Below are 24,632 nucleotides of genomic sequence, written 5' to 3' on the forward strand. Positions count from 1 at the left end.
CATCCAGATCGTCCCACTTGTGCTGAAAGGCGTCTTCTAAGGCTGCTTTCGGGTCTGGTACAGGGGAGCAATAGACTGGGAGTTGGGCGTTGAGTTTTGTTGCAAAGAGGTCCATCACCGGGGAACCCCAGCGCTGAATGATGAGCCTGGCTACTTCCGGGAGAAGGGACCATTCTGTCCCTACTATCTGGCCCATTCTGCTGAGGCCGTCGGCCAGAACGTTATTCTTCCCGGGAATGAATCTTACTAACAACACCACGTGATTTTCTTCTGCCCAATTTAGAATCTCTATGGTGAGATCGCACAACTCTCTCGATTTCAAGCCTCCCTGTTTCTTTATGTATGCTACTACTGTGGCGTTGTCGCACATCAACGCCACGGTGTTTCCCTTTAGCAGACTTGTGAAGTGTAGGCACGCCTTCTGGACTGCCTTCAACTCCAGGACATTGATGTGGAGTTGCTTCTCCCCTTCCAACCAGGTACCTCGTACCGTTTCGTCGAGGAGATGGGCTCCCCATCCCTGGTTGGAGGCGTCTGTGTACAGAAGTAACTCGGGAGGGCCGGTCCCGAAGGGCATCCCCTTGAGGGAGTTCGACTGGCAGTGCCACCATTCCAGGGAGGGTCTCGTGTTTGGAAGGACTGGAATTAGCACTTGCTGTGAGTCCGTCTGGCACCAGAGGTTCTTGAGATTCCATTGGATGGATCTGAGCCTTACCCTCCCCTGGGGAACTAGTTTCTCCAATGAGACCAGGTGGCCTATCAGCCTCTGCCAGTATTTCGCTCTCCTGGGGTGTTCTGACAGTAACGGCTGAATGATGTGCCTGAGGTCCCTTATCCTGTCCTCCGAAGGGAAAACTTTTCCCCGAATGGTGTCTAATGTCATCCCCAAGTAGTTCATTCTGGTGGACGGGGATAGATTTGATTTCTTCGGGTTGATTACAATCCCCAGATCTCTGCAAAACTGGAGGAGACTTCTCCCTTGTTCCTCCAAGAGGACCTTTGAGGCGGAAAGGAGCAACCAGTCATCCAGGTATCTGATAAGGCGGATGCCTCGTTCGTGAGCCCTCACTGAGACAGTCGTGAAGACTCTCGTGAACACCTGGGGCGCTGTTGACAGACCGAAGCAAAGAGTCCTGAATTGCAGGATCTGGGAACCCCATTTCACCCGGAGGAACTTCCAACTCGAGGGGTGGATCGGAATTTGGAAGTATGCGTCCTTGAGGTCGACGGTCATCATAAAATCTTTCTCCCTCAAGGACAGCAGGACTGACTTCAGAGTGTCCATTTTGAAGTCCGTCTTCTTGACGAACTTGTTGAGAGCTGACAGATCTATAACCGGTCTCCACCCCCTGGTCGCTTTCTCCACCAGGAACAGGCGACTGTAGAAACCTGGCCCTGGGAGAAGAACTTCTTCCATGGCACCCTTCTCTAACATGGAGGATACCTCCTCTTGAAGGGCGGTCCTCTTTAACGGGTCTTTGGGAGCTAGCTATTCTGTCCGGTTGGCCGGAATAAGAGGGGGTGGTTCCGTTAGGAACGGAAGTCTGTAGCCCTCCTTTAGTACGGACACTGTCCAAGGCTCTGCCCCTTGAGCCTTCCATGCTTGCCAATGTTGTCTGAGGCATCCCCCAACCCGAGGCTTGGGCGGGGATAGGGGGCCTCCCACTCTATCTTCTTCTAGAGGGGCGGCCTGATCTGCCTCTCCTAGAGGCGGAGTAACCCGACCTGAAGGAGCTTGAGGGCGCTTGAACTCCCCTGCGGAAGGGCTGAGGCGTTGTGGACCAGGAGGAAGAGGGGGCCTCTCTCTCCTCGTAGTGCTGGAAGAGGCTTGGGGCGTCGCGGCGCTATCCGAGACGGACCTCTTGTATGGAGGTCTCCTAGAAGTCGTCGGTCTGGGGACGTTAGCCTCTTTCTTTTTCGAGACCTTCTCCATTATGGCTTCTAGTTCCTGCAGAGGAAACAGAGACTCTCCCCACAGGGGTAGGCTGCGAATGGCTCGCGCCTCCCTGTCTGGTACCTTCCGAGACACCTTCGTTAGCACAGTGTCTCGCTTACGGAGAACCCAGTTAGCTGTTAGAGCGAGAGACTGATAAGTCAGAAACTTCAGGGTTTTACCCCCGGAGGTAATGAGGTCCCTCAGTAGGCCTTGCTGGTCAGGGTCCTCAGGGTCGAAGGAGGCTTTAACACCGACCAAAATGGAAGCCCACCAGTCCAGCCAAGAGGAGACGTTCACTAAGTCTCGCGACATTTTCTCCATCATGGAGGCTTCAGCTGGCGAGAAACAGACTGGGGCCGAAGAGGCTCTATTGTCTGAGACGCCTTGACTCAGGATGTCTACGGCTGACTCCACTTTACAGGGACCTGGGCGACGTCCCGCTGGCACATAGACTTTGCCTTGGGTTCTGAGGCCCTGGAGCAATTTCGAGGCACTCTGGGTTTTGGGGGCCTCGGCATTGCTGGGCACTACCTTGTCGATATACTCTTGCCCTAGAACTAGATCTCGGGCTAGAGGGAGTGGTAGGGACGTCTTAGGTTGGGAGGGAGTCTGCATGATCCTCAGAAGGCTTGACCTCCAGGAATCTCCATCCGTAGCCGCAGGTTCTGCTATTTTGTGGTGCCTTCTGATAAGGCTAACCACTCTCCTATAGGTGGAGTCCTCCGTCGGGGAACCCTTCCCTTCGTCAGCCGAGGTCTCGGCCTGGGGCGGGGGAGCCGGGTTACCGGGCACGCCGACTGGACGCCTAGCCCTTGGGGCCAGGGGCGCCGTCCTGCCGAGGTATTGGACCTCATCTGCGGGTATGTCCGCACCAGGGGCTCGGGATAATGCAGGCACCGCTGGTTCAGCGGGGACTCTCGTACGCCCTAAGGCTCTGGGTGCCGAGGACGCGGTTCCCGTGGGCTGACCCGACAGCGGGAACCGTTCCTTCCGACCCGAAGGCCACACCAGCTGGGCTGGTTCGGCCAGGCTGCCTGGCAAGAAGCGCGTTTCCCCCCGCTGGGCGGGGTGAACCGGAGGCCTCGAGGACTTATGCTTTCTAGAGAGGTCTTTATTGCGAGCCAGGTCGCGAGGGTCAAGGCTGTGCTTAGAGGACGGCAGCCTTGGAGATCGCTCACTGGACCGACGGTCTGGGGAACAAAGCACCTTTGAGTCCCGCGAAGATACGTAGATCCGGGCGCCACCGGGAGATCCACTTCTCCTATACTTACGGCCTGGGGAGCGGGAGCGCTTTCTGCTATACCTCGAACGCGACCTCGAACGGGAACGCTCGCTCCTGGACCGCTCCCTCCGACGGCGGTGTTTCACCCTGACCTCTTCCTCTGACGAGGAATAGACGTCCGATGAGCCCGACGACAATGTGTTCACCGCGTGTCGGCTGGTAGTGGGGACTGAGGGGGACTTCTTCGGGCGTTGAATGCCAGAGGTCGAGGGCTGGAGGAAGTCATTGGCGACTTCCGTGGGGAGGGTTGGGAACGACTCAAAACGTTCCATGCCAGGGAGCCAGGGATCCAGGGTCACATCCATCCTTAGGAGTGACCTACCCGGCGTCTTCGGGAGCCTCCAACCGAAGGCATCGTCACCTGAAGGTCGAACTTTCCTCTGGTTGTCTCCCCCTAACGGCGATCCAGAAGCACAGGCCCACGAGGGCGGCGGTGATACCGAGACCGCGTTACTACCCCACAAGGGGTCATCGGAGGAAGCGTGCCCCCCGAGCACAAGGCCCGACTCTCCGGACGCACTACTGGGTCCTTCACTAGCCCTAGAGGGGCCCGCAATTGGCACTGCACTTACACTGGGCTCCTTGGAAAGGACGCCTTGTTCATCCACAACACTAGACTTACCTCGTCCCCTACTGTGTGTAGGGGACGGTGAAACCGAGGCCCCGTCGGACCGCTCACTGGGTGATGGTATCGGCGAGGAAACACTAATTTTCCTGGGGGAACGTTTCGCTGATTTACTCTTTGGTACCGTAACGTACTCACTGGATATCGCTCCAGTCTACACACTCGGGGCACGTATCTGCTGACGAGCAAACCTTTCCCCTACAGGAGGAACAAAGGGAGTGAGGATCCACTTCCGGCTTGGAGAGGTACGCTCCACACGATTTCCCGGCTCTAGGCCCAGGACAACGGCGGATTTGCTCCATAATGCACACAACGCTCGGCACAAGCACTAAGGGAATCAATGAAAACACTGGGTAAGCACACAGGTGGAAGGTGAACGCACAGGAACACTTGGGAAAAGCACACTGGAAAACGCAAGTTGCCACGCTGGGAACACGTGGGGCACTAGAACGCACACAAAGGATCGACAGAAAACGAGAGCGTGGTGTGAACACCACGCGACCAGAGAACTTAATGATGAGGCTGACCCAGCCAAGCAGCGACCTATCTTGATCCTACCCTCGGGTCACATTCCTTAATGCCGGGGGTAGGTCTACTTAGAAAGCGGGGTGGGGGGTAACATACGCAAAACTCTGGTCGATAGAGAGGAGATTACCAGTAACTCCTATAGAAAGTAGTTCGAGGTAAGTATTCGTGTTGGAACAAATTTTCTTTAAACTAACTTCCACTCCTCCTCTAGATCACCAGTTTATCTCACCATCATCCTGTCATAATCCCTACAATTACCTTTAACAAAAATTTAACACTGGTTTAGTAAATTTAAAACTATCGTAAATACACATTTATTTTCAGAATGCAGTCTCATCAGCACTTCATATTCCTTTGGCTTTGTATCCTATCCTTTGCGCTTAGCTCCCCACATTCCCTTTAGTTTTCGTTCACTTGAGCAATCTCCCGGCTTCCTGTGTAATCCTTTTAAGTTCACATGCTTGTCTTATCCTACACTGTACAGTATGTCTCCCTTATGCAAAATATCTCACTTTCCTTACCAATTCCTTTTACCCAAAGAACACGACTTCTCCTCGTCCGCCCTTCTTGCTCCCATGCCCATTGTTCTCAGTCACGTAAATTAATTCTCCCCGTCACAGCTGTCATCTCCCTGTTCCCCTTCCCTTCGAGTACACTGGACCACCCATCTACTAGTCCTCTATTTATTTTCACTACTTTTCTTGAACTATTTTTACTACATATTATTTTACTACCTTTCTACTTTTACTATTATTACCTTTTTACTACTGTATTAACATAAAGGTTCTTGAAATACCGATTTATGATATAAGTATTAAGAGACCTTTGATTTTAAATGACATAATCTTAAATATAAGAAATCTATGATTTTAATTTTAAGAGCTTTGTGATTCTATATGTAATTATTTTGAGTGTAAGTGTTATGATTTCATATGCATGATTTTAAATGTAAGAGACCTATTATTTTTAAATGTATTAATCAGAAGTGTAATATAGAATACCCAATGTAAATATTGGAAATGAAGCTTAATATTATTACTATTTCTCTCTCTCATGGTTCAGTTACACACACACACTCACACAGGGTAAGGATTTGGAGTTTAATAAAATGCCCAACTTGCCTGTGTGTGAGCTCCTTACTACTGAAGTTTGGTTTGCTTCCGCCAGACTGCATTCTAAAAATAAATGCTTATTTCCGATACTTTTAACTTTAGTCATAGATAACAGTGTTATGTTTTTGTGACATAATTGTAGGAATTATAATAAGAAGATAAAAGGAAAAAATTACAAGCCAAAATATACTAGAATTTTTGTTGAACACCATAAGTGAGTGGTGGAAGCATGTCATGATGTCATAAGCTGAATGTGGCATATTTCACCTGGATAGAGCACGGCGACTATAGTCATGCCATACCACGATTTATACAAGTTTAAAAAAAAACATTTGTTTGTAGCTAACAACGCTCAAAGATACTTCTGAGTAAGAAAATCACTGATAGTTGAAGGTTGAAATGCCCCTGATGTTGAGGGGAAAAAAAAAAAAAAAGTAAAAAATGATTTAATGAAGCACAATTATCATTTTAAAAGTCATGACTTTTTAGAATGAATGTCTTTACCTTTTGTCGGTCTGCACTGACGAAATCGAATGCTGTGTTTTAAGGTTTTGTTTACAGTAAAATAATGTAAATAAATTATTTGTAGTCTTTTCAATGAATGTAGTGTATGAATATTTATTCTACCACAAGTGAGTAAAATATGATGACAACATATGACTAAAACATCACTTAATGTTTTCAAAGATTTACAGTAAATAACTCTCAGCCCTGATGAAATTTAATGCTCTCTCTCTCTCTCTCTCTCTCTCTCTCTCTCTCTCTCTCTCTCTCTCTCTCTCTCTCTCTCTCTCTCTCTCTTTCTCTCTCTCTCTCTCCCCTCCCTGATCATGATACTAATTTCTGGCACCATCGTTCAATTAGTTCGTTATGCATGCTGCATAAGATTTTTCATAATTTTGACCATCCTTTGCATTCAGATCTTTCCAGATAGTACCATCTTGTTTGTAATATTACGTATGCAGTTAATTCTAGTTATATCTTCTCCATCATAAGGCTCAATACTGCACAGCTAAGATCAAGTTGGGGAATGATCTTCCTAATCAGGTAGTTGAATCAGTAGAACTTCAAAAATTCAAACTTACAACAAATGTTTTTATGTAGAACAGGCATAAGTCACTTTTTATAGTTTATAAATTAAAGATGTTTTTCTGGGTCGACCTGTGACGCCCGGTGAAAAGGGTCCTTCTTTACACTTTTCTGATATAAATCTTCCAAATATACCAGAGAAAGATAAAAGCATGGAATGCTGAGGTTACTACCCTCGCGAGAGCACCTTGTGGGTGTCGTGTATAAAGCAGGGGCGTGTGAAAACCACTATTCACAGGATGTCTTCCATTTAGATAATTCCTTCATCAAAGGGAAGGGCCGTAACAGAGGCCCTAGAAACCACACTTGGACCACGCCACCGACACCTAACACGAGCGCCCTCTAAGACATCCTTCTGCAAGAACATATGGCTTGGAAAGGAAAGGGTGGGTCCGTACAAAATAACAGGGAAGGGTTTCCCCGGGCGTCACAGGTCTCTCCCCAGAAATAGATTTTTCCTTCGTCAAAATTCCTTACAGTCACGAGTTACCCTTTTTCTCGTTTTCTTTCTTAATCTCGAGTAGGAGAGGTGGATTTCCAGTTTTCCGTTTTATACGCTCACGGGTTATCCCTCCCCCCTCTCCTTCTACGGGTTTATGATATTTTCGTTTTATTTTATTATGTGGTTACTGTTAATATAGCTAGCATTATCAATAGGTCCCGTTCGTGTATGAGTCATTATTTTGGGCCAGCTTTATGCCGCCACCCGTAGTTCCGTCCTCTCCCGGCTCCGCCTTGGGAGTAGGTTCGGAACGTTCATCCTCTCCGCCTTGAGTTCAACTCCGCCATAAGGGATACTCATTGAGTTTGGAACCTAGTCAGATATTTGGAGTGCAACGGTGACCCCCTGCACTCGGACTCCGGCTTCGGCCTTATGCACACGAACTTTTTCATTATTAATCACAATTTCATTATTACGGACCTACGGCTTCACCTGAGATCACCCAGACGGTCAGCATTGAAGTTAACATTAACTTTACGCTGCTGTTTATAGTTACATATTACTTGGTTACAGACCTATCACTGCATCCTCGGCTCGTCCGTGGTTCTGCAGTGTACATTAGTTTATTCTGATTTTGTTTTAATATATCAATATGGAACTCTAGCTCTCAATTATGGAACCATGCTATGCACACATATTTAATGTTATTTAGACTCTTTTGGTTGATCTGGTCACTGACCAGAGTCTCAAGGAACATCCAGACTTATGTCTCCTTTCTTTTACAGAAGGTCCGCTGCGCTGCCAAGGGCTGCCCCGCTGCCTTTAATGATCCTGTGGGCCATGACCTATGCCGGTCCCATGCGCATTGCGCCATATTCTTCTCTCGGGAACTGGGACAAGCCTCCTACATGGTGTGGTTCCCGGAGTCGTGCACGCTCTGCTACGAGCTGATACTCAGGCTGGTTCTGGGCCTCCAGGTAGATCTATTCGCAACTCAGCTGAATCACAAACTTCCTTGTTATGTGACCCCAAACCTGGACCCTCAGGCTTATGCCATGGACTCATTAACCCTGGATTGGAACCATTGGAAGAAGATTTACCTATTCCCTCCAGTGAATCTTCTAATGAAAGTTTTACACAAACTACGCTCCTTCCGAGGGGCAGTGGCTTTAGTAGCACCTCACTGGCCAAAGAGCAGTTGGTTTCCTCTCCTCCTCGAGTTGAAACTCCGTCCCTTCCGGATCCCATTCCCCAAACTGACCCAAGTAGTCCAAACTCAGACTGTGTCAGATTCTTCAAGGATAGCCAAAACCCTAACTTTGTGGACTTCATGAAGTTTGCAGCTCGTAGAGACGCAAACATTGACCCAGAAAACGTCCTCTTCATGGAATCAGACAAAAGGGACTCGACAATTCGTCAATATGATTCGGCCGTTAAGAAACTAGCAGATTTCCTAAAGAATTCAGATGTCTCCGAATTTAGCCATCTCTTTCTTTAGGTTCCTATTTGACAAAGGCCCTATCTAAAGAACTTACAGGCCCTTAAATACCCAACGGTTGCAGCTGGGAGTCTTATCTCTCCCCATTAATCTCTTGTTCTTCCTTTCTTCCATCTCTTTTCTTCTCCCTCCTACCTGCCACTCACACCACGTCGCCACTCTCCTGGGTGGTTCGTTAGCCCTAGGATTATTACCATGTTTAATTCCTATGGTTTAACTGTTATTGTATCTACCGTTACTTTAATGTTTAGATATGCTTAGACATGTAAGATTTGATGCCTTTTGTGTTTGGACACTCGGATGTTTCCTTGTCTTCATATTTATTTAGCCTTACGTTCACTATGTCCTTTGGCTAGTTGTAATTTTATGTTTACTTACATTATTATATTATATTATTTTGTTAAATGGTGTTTGTATTCTCCTCATTATGTTATTACTTTTTGGGCTTGGAAGGCATTCTCTGGTACTTTTTCGCCGGGCGTCACAGGTCGACCCAGAAAAGGGATTTTGACGAAGGAAAAATCTACTTCTGGGGAGAGACCTGTGACGCCCGGTGAAACCCTTCCCTGTTATTTTGTACGGACCAACCCTTTCCTTTCCGAGCCATATGTTCTTCCAGAAGGATGTCCTAGAGGGCACTTGTGTTAGGTGTCGGTGGCGTGGTCCAAGTGTGGTTTCTAGGGCCTCTGTTACGGCCCTACCCTTTGATGAAGGAATTATCTAAATGGAAGACAGCCTGTGAATAGTGGTTTTCACACGCCCCTGCTTTATACACGACACCCACAAGGTGCTCGCGCGAGGGTAGTAACCTCAGCATTCCATGCTTTTATCTTTCTCTGGTATATTTGGAAGATTTATATCAGAAAAGTGTAAAGAAGGACCCTTTTCACCGGGCGTCACAGGTCTCTCCCCAGAAATAGATTTTTCCTTCGTCAAAATCCCTTTAATGTAACTGTTCTTAAAATATTTTATTTTAATTGTTCATTACTTCTCTTTGTTTATTACTTTCCTTATTTCCTTTCCTCACTGGGCTATTTTTTCCTGTTGGAGCCCTAGGGCTTAATGCATCCTGTTTTTCCAGCTTGGGTTGTCGGATAGTTATTAATAATATTAATAACAACAATATATCTTTATATCAAAATAATTTCTTCTAGTTTTATATATTCTTTGATAATTTGGATTCTAGAATGGTTGAGAACTTAAGAAAACAATTATGTACTGCCATAATATTTTGATTTTTCATAACCTATTATCACCCTACGCCTGCCTTTCACCTTTATTAGCAAAATACAGAAACCAATGAATATCGGAATATCTATCATAGATCAAGCATTTTTGATACAGCGGTGTAAGTAAGTGAATGTCTGTTGACTAATGGTCACCAAAACAATGTTTATTCACATGAGGTATGAGTAGGGTTAAAGCGAGAAATACTACCATTACTGTGGACACAACAGGATTACGTCTTATCGTTGTCTTAGTAATAGGGTTGCGTCCATTTACCCTCAGGTCACGTTAATGGCATGTCTCATCAACCATAACATTCACTACCTCTTCATTCATCAGCAGTTAAAAAAAAATCACATTCATTGGCATTGGTGTGCATACTAAAATCTCTGAAAATTCCAGCTCCAGCTGCAAAATCAAATTCAGTTGAAATAAAATCCTCTCCATCAGTCGAGCAATCTGAATGGATTCTACTTCTACCAGCACTAGAGCTCTACAAGCTGCACAAACCAAGCCGACTTCACCTACTATGTATCCCCCTTCTGAAACCGACTCTAACGAGGTCATGTTCATACATAGTGCTTTGTCATGACATATCACTGCCATTCCTGTTGCAATTTAGTTCTAAAACAGTTCTAAAGCTATATTATGTCCATGCCATAATGGCGTCATTCTCGCCCACTGGTCTGTACTCAAACCTACAGACAATGTGCTGGGGACCAAGACTGTGATTGCATCCATCACTGACTAAACCAGATATAGTACAGTATATAACTAACAATGGCCAGCTGAGGAAATTATCTCAGACAAGTTGTAAGGCTGTCAATTAGTATATTAATTCACGCTGTTTCCATACACAGCACAGAATTGCAATTTTTTTCCCCAGTTCACGTGAAAGACACATAAAGTACGTAAATCTATGCAATCTGTGAACCATGCGTATCTCTCATTAGTATATAAATACATTTACAGTATATTGTGAATCAAGGGTTAAATAAAATCAATACAGATGAACTATACCGGTAATTAGAATACGAAAGAGAATATGGGAGTTAGGAATACAGTAGACTGAAATGAACAGAAAACTGTGAAAAAATTATATTTTCGTAAATTTTTCAACAAACTTACCTGGTAGTTATATACTATATATAGCTTAGTCCCTGACGTCACGGCAGAATTTCAAAACTCGTGGCAATCACCGATTGGGTAGCCAGGTGTACCACCTGTGTGCCCTCTACCCAGGTACCTGGAACCATTCCAACTATTCCTCAGATCTTCCATGCCCTTAGTCTCTAGAGGGGAGGAGGGTGGAAATTAAATTATATATAAATACCAGGTAAGTATGTTCAAAAATTTATTCTATAATATAATTTTTAAACATCTGACTTACCTGGTAGTTATATATATAGCTGATTGACACCTTTGGTGGAGGGTTAAAGACAGCCAACATCCTTGGAAATTACCGAAGAGTTATTAAACAAACTGAAGGGTTCGTACCTGTTGAGGAAGCTGACATCAATGATCTCCTGCCTCATTATGTCCGCTTTCCTTAAGAGATCCAGCGATCCACCGAGGGGGATGAAGACCTCTAGGAGCTGTTAAACCGGTGTATAACCTCTATGTGACAGGACCTCCTCCAATACCCTTGTTCCGGGCGCTCCCAAGGAACAAACTGACCACCTGACTGCAAATCAATGATTGTGTAAGACTGCGTCCAGTCTCCACAAACAACCATAAAAATACAACAGTTCCAAGAGAAGAAAAAGGGTATTAGGTTATGGGATTGTAGGGGTAGATCCTTCTCCCACTACTCCACTCGCTGCTACGAATGGTCCCAGAGTGTAGTAGTCCTCGTAAAGAGTCTGAACTTGCTTCAAATAGTGTGAGGCAAACACTGATTTGCTCCTCCAGAATGTCGTGTCCATGATACTCTGCAAGGACCTATTCTGTTTGAAGGCTACAGAGGTTGCTACTGCTCTAACCTCATGTGCTTTGACCTTCAGAAGCTTGAGATCCGCCTCACTACAATGTGAATGAGCTTCCCTTATTAAGAGCCTGATGAAGAAGGATAGCGCATTCTTTGACATTTGTAGAGAAGGCTTTTTGACTGAGCATCAAAGTGCTTCTTACTTATCACGTAAATCCTTTGTTCTCTCCAGGTAAAACTTCAGGGCTCTTACTGGACACAGGACCTTCTCTAATTCCTCTCGAACCAAATCCGAAAGGTTCGGAATCTCAAAAGCCTTGGGCCAGGGTTGTGAAGGGCGTTCGTTCTTTGCTAGAAACCTCAGCTGTAAGGAGCAGATAGCCTTGTTATCTCTAAAGCCTACAGTTTTGTTAAAGGCATGAATTTCCCTGACCCTTTTTGCTGTCGCCAAACTGACTAAAAAGAGTGTCTTCATGGTGAGGTCCTTTAACGAAGCTCTACGCAAAGCTTCGAACCTACAACTCATTAGGAACTTCAGGACTACATCTAGATTCCAAGCTGGTGATTCCTGATGTCCTTCCTTAGTAGTTTTGAAGGATCTGAGAAGGTTCTGGAGATCTTTATTATCAGACAAATCTAAATTCCTATGTCTGAAGACGGCTGCTAACATGCTTCTGTATCCCTTAATGGTTGAGGTCGAAAACTTACGCCTCCTTTTAAGGTACACAAGGAAGTCAGCTATCTGAGTCACAGAGGTACTGGAAGAGGAAAAAAAGTTGTCTCTATACCATTCTCTAAAAACCTCCCACTTGGATTGGTAAACCTTGATGGTGGAAGATCTCCTTGCTCTCGCAATCGCACTAGCTTCTTCCTTCGAAAAACCTCTAACTCTCGTGAGTCTTTTGATAGTCTGAAGCCAGTTAGATGTAGAGCTTGGAGGTTTTGGTGGTACCTTTCCAAGTGGGGTTGTTTGAGTAGATCTACTCTCATAGGGAGGCTTCTCGGTGTGTCCACCATCCATTCCAGTACCTTGTGAACCACTCTCTTGTGGGCCAAAAGGGGGCCACTAGAGTCATTCTAGTGCCCTAGTGTGACACGAATTTCTGAATCACCTTGTGTACTATTTTGAATGGTGGAAAAGCGTACACATCTAGGTGAGACCAGTTCATGAGGAATGCATCTATGTGAACTGATTCGGGATCCGGCACTGGAGAACAGTAAGTCTCCAGCCTCTTCGTTTTCATTATGGCAAACAGGTCTATGCAAGGACGACCCCATGTCTGCCACAGGCTCTTGCAGACTTCCTGATGAAGCGTCAATTCTGTAGACAAGACTTGACCCTTTCTGCTCAGACTGTCTGCCATATTTCTTTCCCCTTGAATGAATCTTGTGACTAGACTCACATTCCTTTCTCTTGACCAGTAAAGGAGCTCTCTCGACGTCTCGTAAAGAGACCTCGAGTGGGTTCCGCCTTGCTTGTCTATGTAGGCCAACGCCGTAGTGCTGTTGGAGTTGACCTGCACCACCCTGTTCAGAACTGAATCTTCGAATCCTTTGAGAGCTAACAAGATTGCCAACAGCTCCTTCTGATTTATATGGAGGGTCTCCTGTTATTTTGTCCAGGAACCCAAGATCTCCAACTTTCCCAGTGTTGCTCCCCACGCCGAGTCCGAGGCGTCGGAACACAACACAAGGTCTGGGTTCCTCTGTTCTAGAGAAAGACCCTCTTGGAGCTTGACGGGGTCGTTCCACCACCGAAGACATTGCTTCATGGACTCTGAAATGGGGATACACTTCGTCTCCAGTTCCATTCCCTTGTTCCAATGTTGATTGAGGTGGAACTGAAGAGGGCGAAGATTCAGTCTTCCCAGGGAGACAAACTGCTCCAGCGAGGAAAGGGTCCCCAGTAGGCTCATCCATTCCCTCACAGAGCAAGTTTGTCTCCCTAGAAAGCTTTGAAGTTTCACCAGGGCTTTTACGTACTTGAGGCAGATGGAAAAGCCCGAAAAGCTCAACTCTGAATCTCCATCCCCAAGTACAGTTCCTCTGATAAATTCAACGTCATCTGCAGATCCTCCAGGCAGCGAATGTAGAAATGAGCTCTGAGAGATTTGAGGCGCAGTGCTTAGTCCGAAACAGAGAGCCCAAAACTGGAATACCTCCTCTTTGTACACGAACCTCAGGTATTTCTTGAAGTTCGGATGGATGGGGATGTGGAAATACGCATCCTGATGGTCTAACGAGACCATCCAGTTGTCCTTTCTGACTGCCGCTAGGACTGATTTTGTTGTTTCCATTGTGAATTTCGTCTTCCATACGAAGACGTTGAGCGCACTCACATCCAGAACTGGTCTCCATCTCCCCAAGTTCTTGGGAAGCCTAATGACCCTAAATCTCGCACCTTCTCTATTGCCTCCTTCTAAAACAAAAGCGACATTTACTGTTGAATCCCCTGTACTTTTGATTCCTCTCTGTATCTGGCCGAGAGATCTATCGGAGTTACTACTGAAGGAGGTTTTCCTAGGAAAGGGATTTTGTATCCCTCCTTGAGTAACTAAATGGACCAATGGTCTGCTCCTCTCTTCTCCCATACTTGCCAGAAGTTGGCTAGTCTGGCTCCTACCGCTGTCTGAAGACGCATGCTGTCAGACCCTGCTTCATCCTTGTCTTGAGCCTCTCCTCTTCGATCTCCTTCCCTCAGGTCTGGTACTACTTCTGCCGAAGGGTTTCCCCCAAAAGGGCTGAGAAAACTGATGGGTTGAGGTTTCCTCCTTAGTTTCACAACTTGAGAAGGATGAAGGCAGGACCTTTCTCGCTGTCTTAGAAACTAACGCGGAAGAGACTTCTCTGACCAGATCTTGCGGGAAAAGGAGCGAAGAAAGAGGTGTATAAAGCAGTTCAGATTTCTGCATGGGCGTAACCTCATTCGCCAGAAAAGCGCACATTTGGGCCCTTTTCTTAAGGACACCTGCCGAGAAAAGTGCTGCTAACTCATTGGCCCCATCTCTCAACGCCTTGTCCAAACATGACATAATGTGGACGAGACCTTCTGTGTCAACATCCTTCAAAGAATCCATCTTTTTCCCCAAGGCTCCCAGAGTTCAATCGAGGAAATTAAAAACTTCGAAGGCTCTGAAAATCCCTTTGAGAAGGTGATCCAACTCGGAAGTTGACCAAAAAACTTTAGCCCTCCTCATGGCATCCACCAGACTCGAGAAGTCCCCTTTGGGCAGAGGCAGGGACTCCCAGGCCGAGAGCTTCTTCAGTTTCGTACCAAATATTTGATCAGGATGCTAATCTGGCCAGAGGAAATGAAAAAATTGTTTTTCCCTGGTCTTTCTTAGATTGCATCCAGTCCCCTATCACCTTTAAGGCTCTCTTGGATGAGCGAGACAACACCATCTTCATAAAATGGGACTCCTTCGAAGCTTTTCAGAGCGCAAATTCTGAAGGCGGGGAACGAGGAGCTGCAGGAACAAAGTTCTCAGGGAAAACCTCAGAAAAAACTCTCATGAGTCTTTTCAAGTCTGCCGAAGAATGGTGGCTCTTCGGGTCCTCTTCTTCAGAAACCTCCTCTAAGGGATAGCTAGGGAAAAGGTGACAGTCGTCGTTCCCTTCTTCTGATAGTTCTCGTACCAAAGTAGAGACGTCCTGTTTCCTCGAAGTCGACTCCTGGAGTCATGGCGTCCAATTTCATGACGCCTGGCGTCATGGTGTCTGAAAACTTGACGCTCGGAGCCATGGCGTCTGTGTCCTTGACGCTCGGCTTCATGACGTCCAAGGTTTTGACGCTCGGCGTCACGATGTCCAACTTCTTGACGCTCGGCATCATGACTTCCAGCTTCCCGACGCTTGGCCTGATGTAGTCCAACCTCTTGACGCTCAGCGTTATGACCCTCTTGATGCTTGGCTTTCTGACGCTTGGCGTCATTGCGTGTAGATTCTTGACGCTCTACCCCATGACAAGCAACTCTCTTCTTGTCTGCAGGCTGCCAGACCTTCATGAGGGAGGAGAGTTTTTGCTGCATATCCTGAAGCACAACTTAAGTTCGGAGCCACTTGCTGCTGGGGACAGACAGGAGAAGCTGCTTCCTCAACTAATTCTCTCTTCATGTCACTCAAGGAAACTGCTGAATGTTCAGGCGACGAGTACCAATCCGAAGGAGGAGCATGTACAGAAGTCATGTAAGCCTCCGACAACTGTTTGTCTCCTACCGATGGGGATGAGCGCCTGACATCTTCCAACCTCCTTTTGTCTCCTACCGAAGTAGATGGCCGCTTGGCAGGAGAACTTCCCTCGGATATGGAAAGAAAACGCTCCAGACTGCTCCAATGGTTGCAACCTGGAGCCTGAGGCGTCATTACACAATGCTGTTCAATAGTGGAAATTTTCCTCTTGAGAGATCTTGACGTAAGACGCCAGCCCCGACTGTGAGCAGCGTCATCCGACGATAAAGATAACACTTTTACGTCGCCTTTCCCATGGCGAGGGCAAGCGTCCTGGGAAGCATCAACAGGTACACTCAAGGGGGACGACTGCTCGGGAGCTAAAGCCTCTCGCCTCCCTTCACCTGTGGACATTCGTTCTCCCAGGGGTTGGGGAGCTTGGAAGAGATCTAGGGCTAGGAGTACGACAGGTCCGAGCAGCCGCACCCTCCACTGCACTGATTTTAGCACTGAGACTTGCACTTTTCAATTCTTTCACATCGGACAATAATTTAGTCCTGTCCGCTGCGAGAGACTCTACTCTTTCATCAAGGGCTTGAATGGCCACCATCATGTCTTTAAGAGTTGGCTAGTTAGTTTTTACAGTAGTGGGATCTGGAACTACCAATACAGGGGAAGGATCAATAGGCTCATTAACAAGGGGAGGGGAACTATCCCTAGAAGAGCGAGACATACTTTTACTTCTCCTGATCCTATCCCTTCCAAGCTTACGAACGTAGCGGTCATAATCCAACCACTCACTCTCAGTCAAAATTACACTTTCATCACATCGATCATCCAACTCGCAACATTCACCTCTGCATTTAACACAAATGGAGTGAGGATCTAAAGAGGCTTTAGCAAGCCGGATCTTACATCCTCTCACACACCTTCTAATACTCGAAGAAGAGTCAGACATTTTGAAAAAATCCAAAGAGAGATCAAAACAAGCAAGGGTCAAACCAACAATGTCTAATCAGTGCCAAGAAAAAAACAAAACCAAAAAGAGGGAAAGCCAAATCCAAAGTGTACTTCACCAAATTAACTGCAAAAAAAACAGGACAAAGCGAGCGAAATTCCAACGATGTCACCGGTGAGGCAGCAGGGAAGATCTGAGGAATAGTTGGAATGGTTCCAGGTACAGTACCTGGGTAGAGGGCGCACAGGTGGTACACCTGGCTACCCAATCGGCGATTGCTGCGAGTTTTGAAATTCTGCTGTGACGTCAGGGACTAAGCTATATATATAAGTACCACGTAAGTCCGGTGTTTAAAAACAAAACGGAAATAAAAAAGAAGGAAGAATGGGAGAAACCTTTTTGCCTTTGTGTAAGCTTTCCCTTTCCTTGAAACCCAACATTATAGCAGCCTACTCTATCTAGTAATGTAATGACAAGCAGTTCAAAATTTTGCCCTGTTCATCCAGTTAGGTGAATTTTCAGCATATATCATTCTACAGTATAATGATATTAATAGTTTAACAGCAGATAATTGAATCAGTGGTTTGTTAATCCGCAGATAAGTAGGTTTCAATGTACAGTATATCAAATCAGTGGGTTTCACTATCTAACCAATTATTTGATGGTTTTACAATTGTTGTTTTACCCCATTCACCTGTTAAGGAGGGTGAAAAGTAATAGGATTTGTAATTAATAATGTACAAAATGCATGACTATTTACTCTAAGTCCTTCCATCCTTTAATACTTATAAACTAAAACAGACCCATTTAGGGATTAAGGTGATGATAGATTGATTTGACCATACAGTACTTACCTCAATGGCGTTAAGCACGGTGATCTGATCTCTCGGTTTACGGACATAGTTCTTAAAAACATCGGGGAATTTAGATAATGATTTCTTAGTCAGAGCCCAAAGACCCTCTGTATCATATTTCTCAGGGTCCATATCCTCACCTGCTCTTAAAATAACCTGTAATAAAAAAAATGTTATTTTCCTTAGTAAAATAAATTTTTGAATATACTTACCCGATGATCATGTAGCTGCAACTCTGTTGCCCGACAGAAAAATCTAAGGTCGGGATACGCCAGCGATCGCTATACAGGTGGGGGTGTACAACAACAGCGCCATCTGTCGAGTAGGTACTCAGGTACTTCTTGTCAACAAGAACTCAATTTTCTCCTCGGTCCACTGGTTCTCTATGGGGAGGAAGGGAGGGTCCTTAAATTCATGATCATCGGGTAAGTATATTCAAAAATTTATTTTACTAAGGAAAATAACATTTTTCAATATTATTCTTACCCGATGATCATGTAGCTGATTCACACCCAGGGGGGTGGGTGGAGACCAGCATACATGTTAACATTAGAAGCTAAGTATCCCGTATTTCATTTTAGCAGTTATTCAAAATAACAAACATAAAATAAATAAGTACCTGGTAAGGAAGTCGACTTGAACCATTACTCTGCCTTTTTAAGTACGTCTTCCTTACTGAGCCTAGCGATCCTCTTTGGATGCTGAGCGACTCCTAGGTGCTGAAGTATGAAGGGCTGCAACCCATACTAAAGGACCTCATCACAACCTCTAATCTAGGCGCTTCTCAAGAAAGAATTTGACCACCCGCCAAATCAACCAGGATGCGGAAGGCTTCTTAGCCTTCCGTACAACCCAAAAAACAACAATAAAAAGCATTTCAAGAGAAAGATTAAAAAAGGTTATGGGATTATGGGAATGTAGTGGTTGAGCCCTCACCTACTACTGCACTCGCTGCTACGAATGGTCCCAGGGTGTAGCAGTTCTCGTAAAGAGACTGGACATCTTTAAGGTAAAATGATGCAAACACTGACTTGCTTCTCCAATAGGTTGCATCCATTACACTCTGCAGAGAACGGTTCTGTTTGAAGGCCACTGAAGTAGCGACAGCTCTAACTTCATGTGTCCTTACCTTCAGCAAAGCATGGTCTTCTTCCTTCAGATGAGAATGGGCCTCTCTAATCAAAAGCCTGATGTAATAAGAAACTGCGTTCTTAGACATCGGTAAAGCAGGTTTCTTGATAGAACACTATAAAGCTTCTGATTGTCCTCGTAATGGCTTTGTACGTCTTAAATAGTACTTAAGAGCTCTTACAGGGCATAGTACTCTCTCTTGTTCGTTACCAACCAAGTTGGACAGGCTTGGGATCTCGAACGACTTGGGCCAAGGACGAGAAGGAAGCTCGTTTTTAGCTAAAAAAACAAGCTGCAAGGAACATGTAGCCGTTTCAGATGTAAAACCTATGTTCCTGCTGAAGGCGTGAATCTCACTGACTCTTTTAGCTGTTGCTAAGCAAACGAGGAAAAGAGTCTTTAATGTGAGATCCTTAAAAGAGGCTGATTGAAGCGGTTCGAACCTTGCTGACATCAGGAACCTTAAAACCACGTCTAGGTTCCAGCCTGGTGTGGCTAACCGACGCTCCTTTGAGGTCTCAAAAGACTTAAGGAGGTCCTGTAGATCTTTGTTGGTGGAAAGATCTAAGCCTGTGTGGCGGAAGACTGCTGCCAACATGCTTCTGTAACCTTTGATCGAAGGAGCTGATAGGGATCTTACATTCCTTAGATGTAAAAGGAAGTCAGCTATCTGCATTACAGAGGTACTGGTTGAGGAAACTGCATTCGCCTTGCACCAGCTTTGGAAGACTTCCCATTTTGACTGGTAGACCTTGAGAGTGGATGTCCTCCTTGCTCTGGCAATCGCTCTGGCTGCCTCCTTCGAAAAGCCTCTAGCTCTTGAGAGTCTTTCGATAGTCTGAAGGCAGTCAGACGAAGAGCGTGGAGGTTTGGGTGTACTGTACCTTCTTTACGTGCGGCTGACGCAGAAGGTCCACTCTTAGAGGAAGAGTCCTGGGAACGTCCACTAGCCATTGCAGTACCTCGGTGAACCATTCTCTCGCGGGCCAGAGGGGAGCAACCAATGTCAACCGTGTCCCTTCGTGAGAGGCGAACTTCTGCAGTACCTTGTTGACAATCTTGAACGGAGGGAACGCATACAGGTCTAGATGGGACCAATCCAGAAGAAAGGCATCTACGTGAACTGCTGCTGGGTCCGGAATCGGTGAACAATAAATCGGGAGCCTCTTGGTCATCGAGGTAGCGAATAGATCTATGGTGGGCTGACCCCACAGGGCCCATAGTCTGCTGCAAACATTCTTGTGAAGGGTCCACTCTGTGGGGATGACCTGACCCTTCCGGCTGAGGCGATCTGCCATGACATTCATGTCGCCTTGAATGAACCTCGTTACCAGCGAAATCTTTCGATCTCTTGACCAGGTGAGGAGGTCCCTTGCGATCTCGAACAACTTCCTCGAATGAGTCCCTCCTTGCTTGGAGATGTACGCCAAGGCTGTAGTGTTGTCGGAGTTCACCTCCACCACCTTGCCTAGAAGGAGGGACTTGAAGTTTCTCAAGGCCAGATGAACTGCCAATAGCTCCTTGCAGTTGATGTGAAGTGTTCTTTGCTCCTGATTCCACGTGCCCGAGCATTCCCGTCCGTCCAGTGTCGCACCCCAGCCCGTGTCCGATGCGTCCGAGAAGAGAAGGTGGTCGGGGGTCTGAACAGCCAATGGTAGACCTTCCTTGAGAAGAATGCTGTTCTTCCACCACGTCAGTGCAGACCTCATCTCTTCGGATATAGGAACTGAGACCGCTTCTAGCGTCATGTCCTTTCTCCAGTGAGCAGCTAGATGATACTGAAGGGGGCGGAGGTGGAGTCTCCCTAACTCGATGAACTGGGCCAGCGATGAAAGTGTCCCTGTTAGACTCATCCACTGCCTGACTGAACACCGGTTCCTTCTCAGCATGCTCTGGATGCATTCTTGGGCTTGACTGATCCTGGGGGTCGACGGAAAAGCCCGAAAAGCTCGACTCTGAATCTCCATACCTAGATAGACAATGGTTTGGGATGGGACGAGTTGGGACTTCTCTATATTGACCAGGAGACCCAATTCCTTGGTCAGATCCATAGTCCATCTGAGATTCTCCAGACAGCGACGACTTGACGGAGCTCTTAAAAGCCAGTCGTCCAAATAGAGGGAGGCTCTGATGTCTGCCAAGTGAAGGAATTTGGCAATATTCCTCATCAGTTTGGTAAACACAAGAGGTGCCGTGCTTGGGCCAAAGCACAGGGCTTGGAACTGGTAAACGACCTTTCCAAAGACGAACCTTAGGAAAGGTTGGGAGTCTGGATGGACGGGGACATGAAAGTACGCGTCTTTTAGGTCCAACGAGACCATCCAGTCTTCCTTCCTGACCGATGCTAGCACCGACTTCGTCGTCTCCATTGTGAACGTCTGCTTGGTGACAAAAGCATTGAGAGCACTGACGTCCAGCACCGGTCTCCACCCTCCTGTCTTCTTCGCTACCAGGAAGAGACGGTTGTAGAAGCCCGGGGATTGATGGTCCCGGACTATGACTACCGCTCCCTTTTGTAGTAAGAGAGACACCTCTTGCTGCAAAGCTAGCCTCTTGTCCTCCTCCTTGTAGTTGGGAGAGAGGTTGATGGGAGTAGTTGCTAGAGGAGGACTGCGGCAGAACGGAATCCTGTACCCTTCCCTTAGCAACTTCACAGACTGAGCGTCTGCACCTCTGCTCTCCCAAGCCTGCCAGTAGTTCTTGAGCCTGGCTCCCACTGCTGTCTGGAGAGGTAGGCAGTCAGATTCTGCCTTTTGAGGACTTGGAACCCTTCTTCTTTTTGCCACGATGACTGTCGGCACGGGTACCTCCTCTGCTGGAGGTTCTGCCACGAAAGGGCGGGATGAACCTAGACGCTGGTGTGTCCATCCTAGGTCTAGGCACGGAAGGTAAAGCTGTGACCTTACGTGCGGAAGACGCTACCAGGTCATGGGTATCCTTCTGGATCAACGAGGCAGCAATCCCCTTGATCAGCTCTTCCGGAAAGAGACACTTGGAAAGCGGAGCAAACATCAACTCCGACTTCTGGCATGGTGTGATCCCCGCAGACAAGAAGGAGCAAAGGTGATCTCTCTTCTTAAGCACTCCAGACACGTACGAAGCCGCAAGCTCACCAGACCCATTCCGAATGGCTTTGTCCATGCTAGACATGATAAGCATGGCTGAGTCCTTATCCGAAGGGGAGGTCTTTCTGCTTAACGCTCCCAAACACCAGTCGAGGAAGTTGAAGATCTCAAAAGCACGAAAAACTCCCTTCAACAGATGGTCCATGTCAGAAAAGGACCAGCAAATCTTAGAGCGTCTCATAGCCAGCCTGCGGGGAGAGTCAACCAGACTTGAGAAGTCGCCCTGGGCAGAGGCAGGAACTCCCAAGCTGGGTTCCTCTCCCGTGGCATACCAGACGCTAGATTTGGAAGCAAGCTTGGTAGGAGGAAAGATGAAGGCAGTCTTCTCCAGTTGCTTCTTGGACTGCAACCACTCTCCCAGTACCCTCAAAGCTCTCTTGGATGAGCGCGCGAGTACGAGTTTCGTGAAGGCAGGAGCTGCTGACTGCATGCCTAAAGAGAACTCGGAGGGAGGTGAGCGCGGGGTTGCAGACACAAACTGTTCCGGATACAATTCCCTAAACAGTGCAAGGACTTTCCTAAAGTCTAAGGAGGGAGGCGTAGACTTGGGTTCTTCTATGTCGGAGTGCGGATCGTCCAAATGCGCAGCTTCGTCGTCATCAGATTCTCCATCATCCGAAAGTCGTCATCAGATACTCCATCATCCGAAAGCTGAGGAGGAAGTGGCAAAGGTGGAGCAGAAAGCTGAATGGCTGAATCCGGCAGCACGGGTGCATGCGTAGCTGCACTGGATCCAACATCATGCCGCAGCTGGTCAGTCTGCGAGCTGGCAACAACAAAAGCGGAGTGCTGGTGCGTGGGAGGGACTGCCGTGGGTTGCGGAGACTGCCGCATTGCGTCAAAACACGGCAGCTTGACAGCACCTTCCCACTGCTGATGCGGTAGCTCACGCATGTCAACGGAGGTTGCCGCATGAACATGCGTCTGGCAGGGTCGACTGCGCATCGGTGGTGGAGCTCTCACAGGTGGAGAGTGGGAGCAGGCAGCCGCAGTATCTGCTGAGCGCACAACCGTGGCAGGTTGTAGGTTAACAGGTGCAGTGTCAACCTTCTCAGCACGATACTCCTGCATGAAGGAAGCAAGCTGAGACTGCATAGTCTGCAGCATGGACCACTTAGGGTCTACCGTGGTTGGTGCGGCAACAGACGGAGTGATTGCCTGCTGCGGAACCACTCTACCTCTCTTGGGAGGTGTGCAGTCTTCGGAAGACTGCGGCGAGTCCGAACTGACCCAGTGGCTACACCTGGGCCCTTGGACTCGCTCGGAAGGGACCTTACGCTTGAGAGGTCGTGAGACCTTGGTCCAACGTTTCTTCCTAGAAACTTCTTCCACAGACGAGGAATGAATGGGCTCACTCGTCTGTTTGTGGATGGGACGATCTCTGACAGATACATCCGCAACCACTGAGGGTACATCCGTACGCTGATCAAGGCCTGTCGAACCCTTTGGTCCTTCGACATTGCTTCTCCCCTGGGCTTGGGAGCTTGCAAGAGGTCCCGGACTGGGAGGACGACTGGCACGAACAGATGCACCCTCATGCGCAACACTGACACTGACACTGTTCACCGCACTTGCACTCACTACACTTCCCACTGCACTCTTCGCTTTCAACTCTTTGACATCGGCCAAAAGTTGATTCCGGTCATTAGCTAATGACTCCACTCTGTCACCAAGAGCCTGAATGGCACGCATCATGTCCGCCATAGAGGGTTGAGCACTAGTAGCAGGGTCTGGAGTCACCACTACAGGGGAAGGAATAGGTTGAGGGGCATGGGGAGAGGAAAAATCAAACGAGCGAGAAGAACTCCTCCTGATCCTATCCTTCTCTAGCCTACGTGCATTCTTTAGGAATTCATTAAAATCGAATTCCGAAAGCCCAGCGCATTCCTCACATCGATCTTCCAATTGACAGGATATACCCCTACAATTGGAACAAACGGTGTGAGGATCTATAGAGGCCTTCGGAAGACGCCTAGAACAGTCCCTAGCGCTACACTGCCTGTACTTAGGGACTTGAGAATGGTCAGACATCTTGAATTCTTGAATTAGCCAAAGGGGGGAATCCAAAATCTAGCAAAGTTCATCAACAATTAATCCAAATCTAATCAAAAAGCTTGATAAGCTAATGATAATAGTTCCTGAATAGCGAAAGCTAAAATCTAGAGCGAATACATCACCAAAAGCGTGAAAACAACTCCAGAAACAACAGCGTATCCAAGTAGGTCTTGCCGGTGGCACGACAGAGGAAAAATTGAGTTCTTGTTGACAAGAAGTACCTGAGTACCTACTCGACAGATGGCGCTGTTGTTGTACACCCCCACCTGTATAGCGATCGCTGGCGTATCCCGACCTTAGATTTTTCTGTCGGGCAACAGAGTTGACAGCTACATGATCATCGGGTAAGATTAATATTGAAAAATAATATTTAACACAAGAAAAAGAAAAATGCTTCAATTCACTTTATCCTAAGTACATTAAAATCTAATAGAGTAATATTAATAAAATAGCAAGATTCTAAAATTTGGGCAATCTAATTACAGAAACTTCATACCTTTTATTTACAGAAAATAAAATTGTTGTTATCCGCCTGTGGACATGGGGGCATAACAACAATTAGAATAGCGTTAATGTATCCCTGTAAGTTGTAAGAGGCGACTAAAAGAGCCGGGACGAGGGGACTGGGAATCCCCTCTACTTTTATTTCCTGATATATCAAAGAAGAGGAGCTGGG

At 46.9% G+C, this 24,632-nt stretch overlaps 1 protein-coding gene across 1 annotated transcript in view; it reads right to left on the reverse strand.

Annotated features, from left to right (window-relative positions):
• Positions 1–24,632, reverse strand: part of eIF2Bepsilon (eukaryotic translation initiation factor 2B subunit epsilon) — a 102,285-nt gene that overhangs the window by 5,390 nt on the left and 72,263 nt on the right. Inside the window, exon 11 of the mRNA XM_068379141.1 lies at positions 17,646–17,801. Within this exon, the coding sequence (XP_068235242.1) occupies positions 17,646–17,801 (156 nt within the window). The remainder of the gene's footprint in view (positions 1–17,645; positions 17,802–24,632) is intronic.

This window comes from Palaemon carinicauda, chromosome 8 (assembly GCF_036898095.1).
Source record: "Palaemon carinicauda isolate YSFRI2023 chromosome 8, ASM3689809v2, whole genome shotgun sequence".
Lineage (NCBI taxonomy): Eukaryota > Metazoa > Arthropoda > Malacostraca > Decapoda > Palaemonidae > Palaemon > Palaemon carinicauda.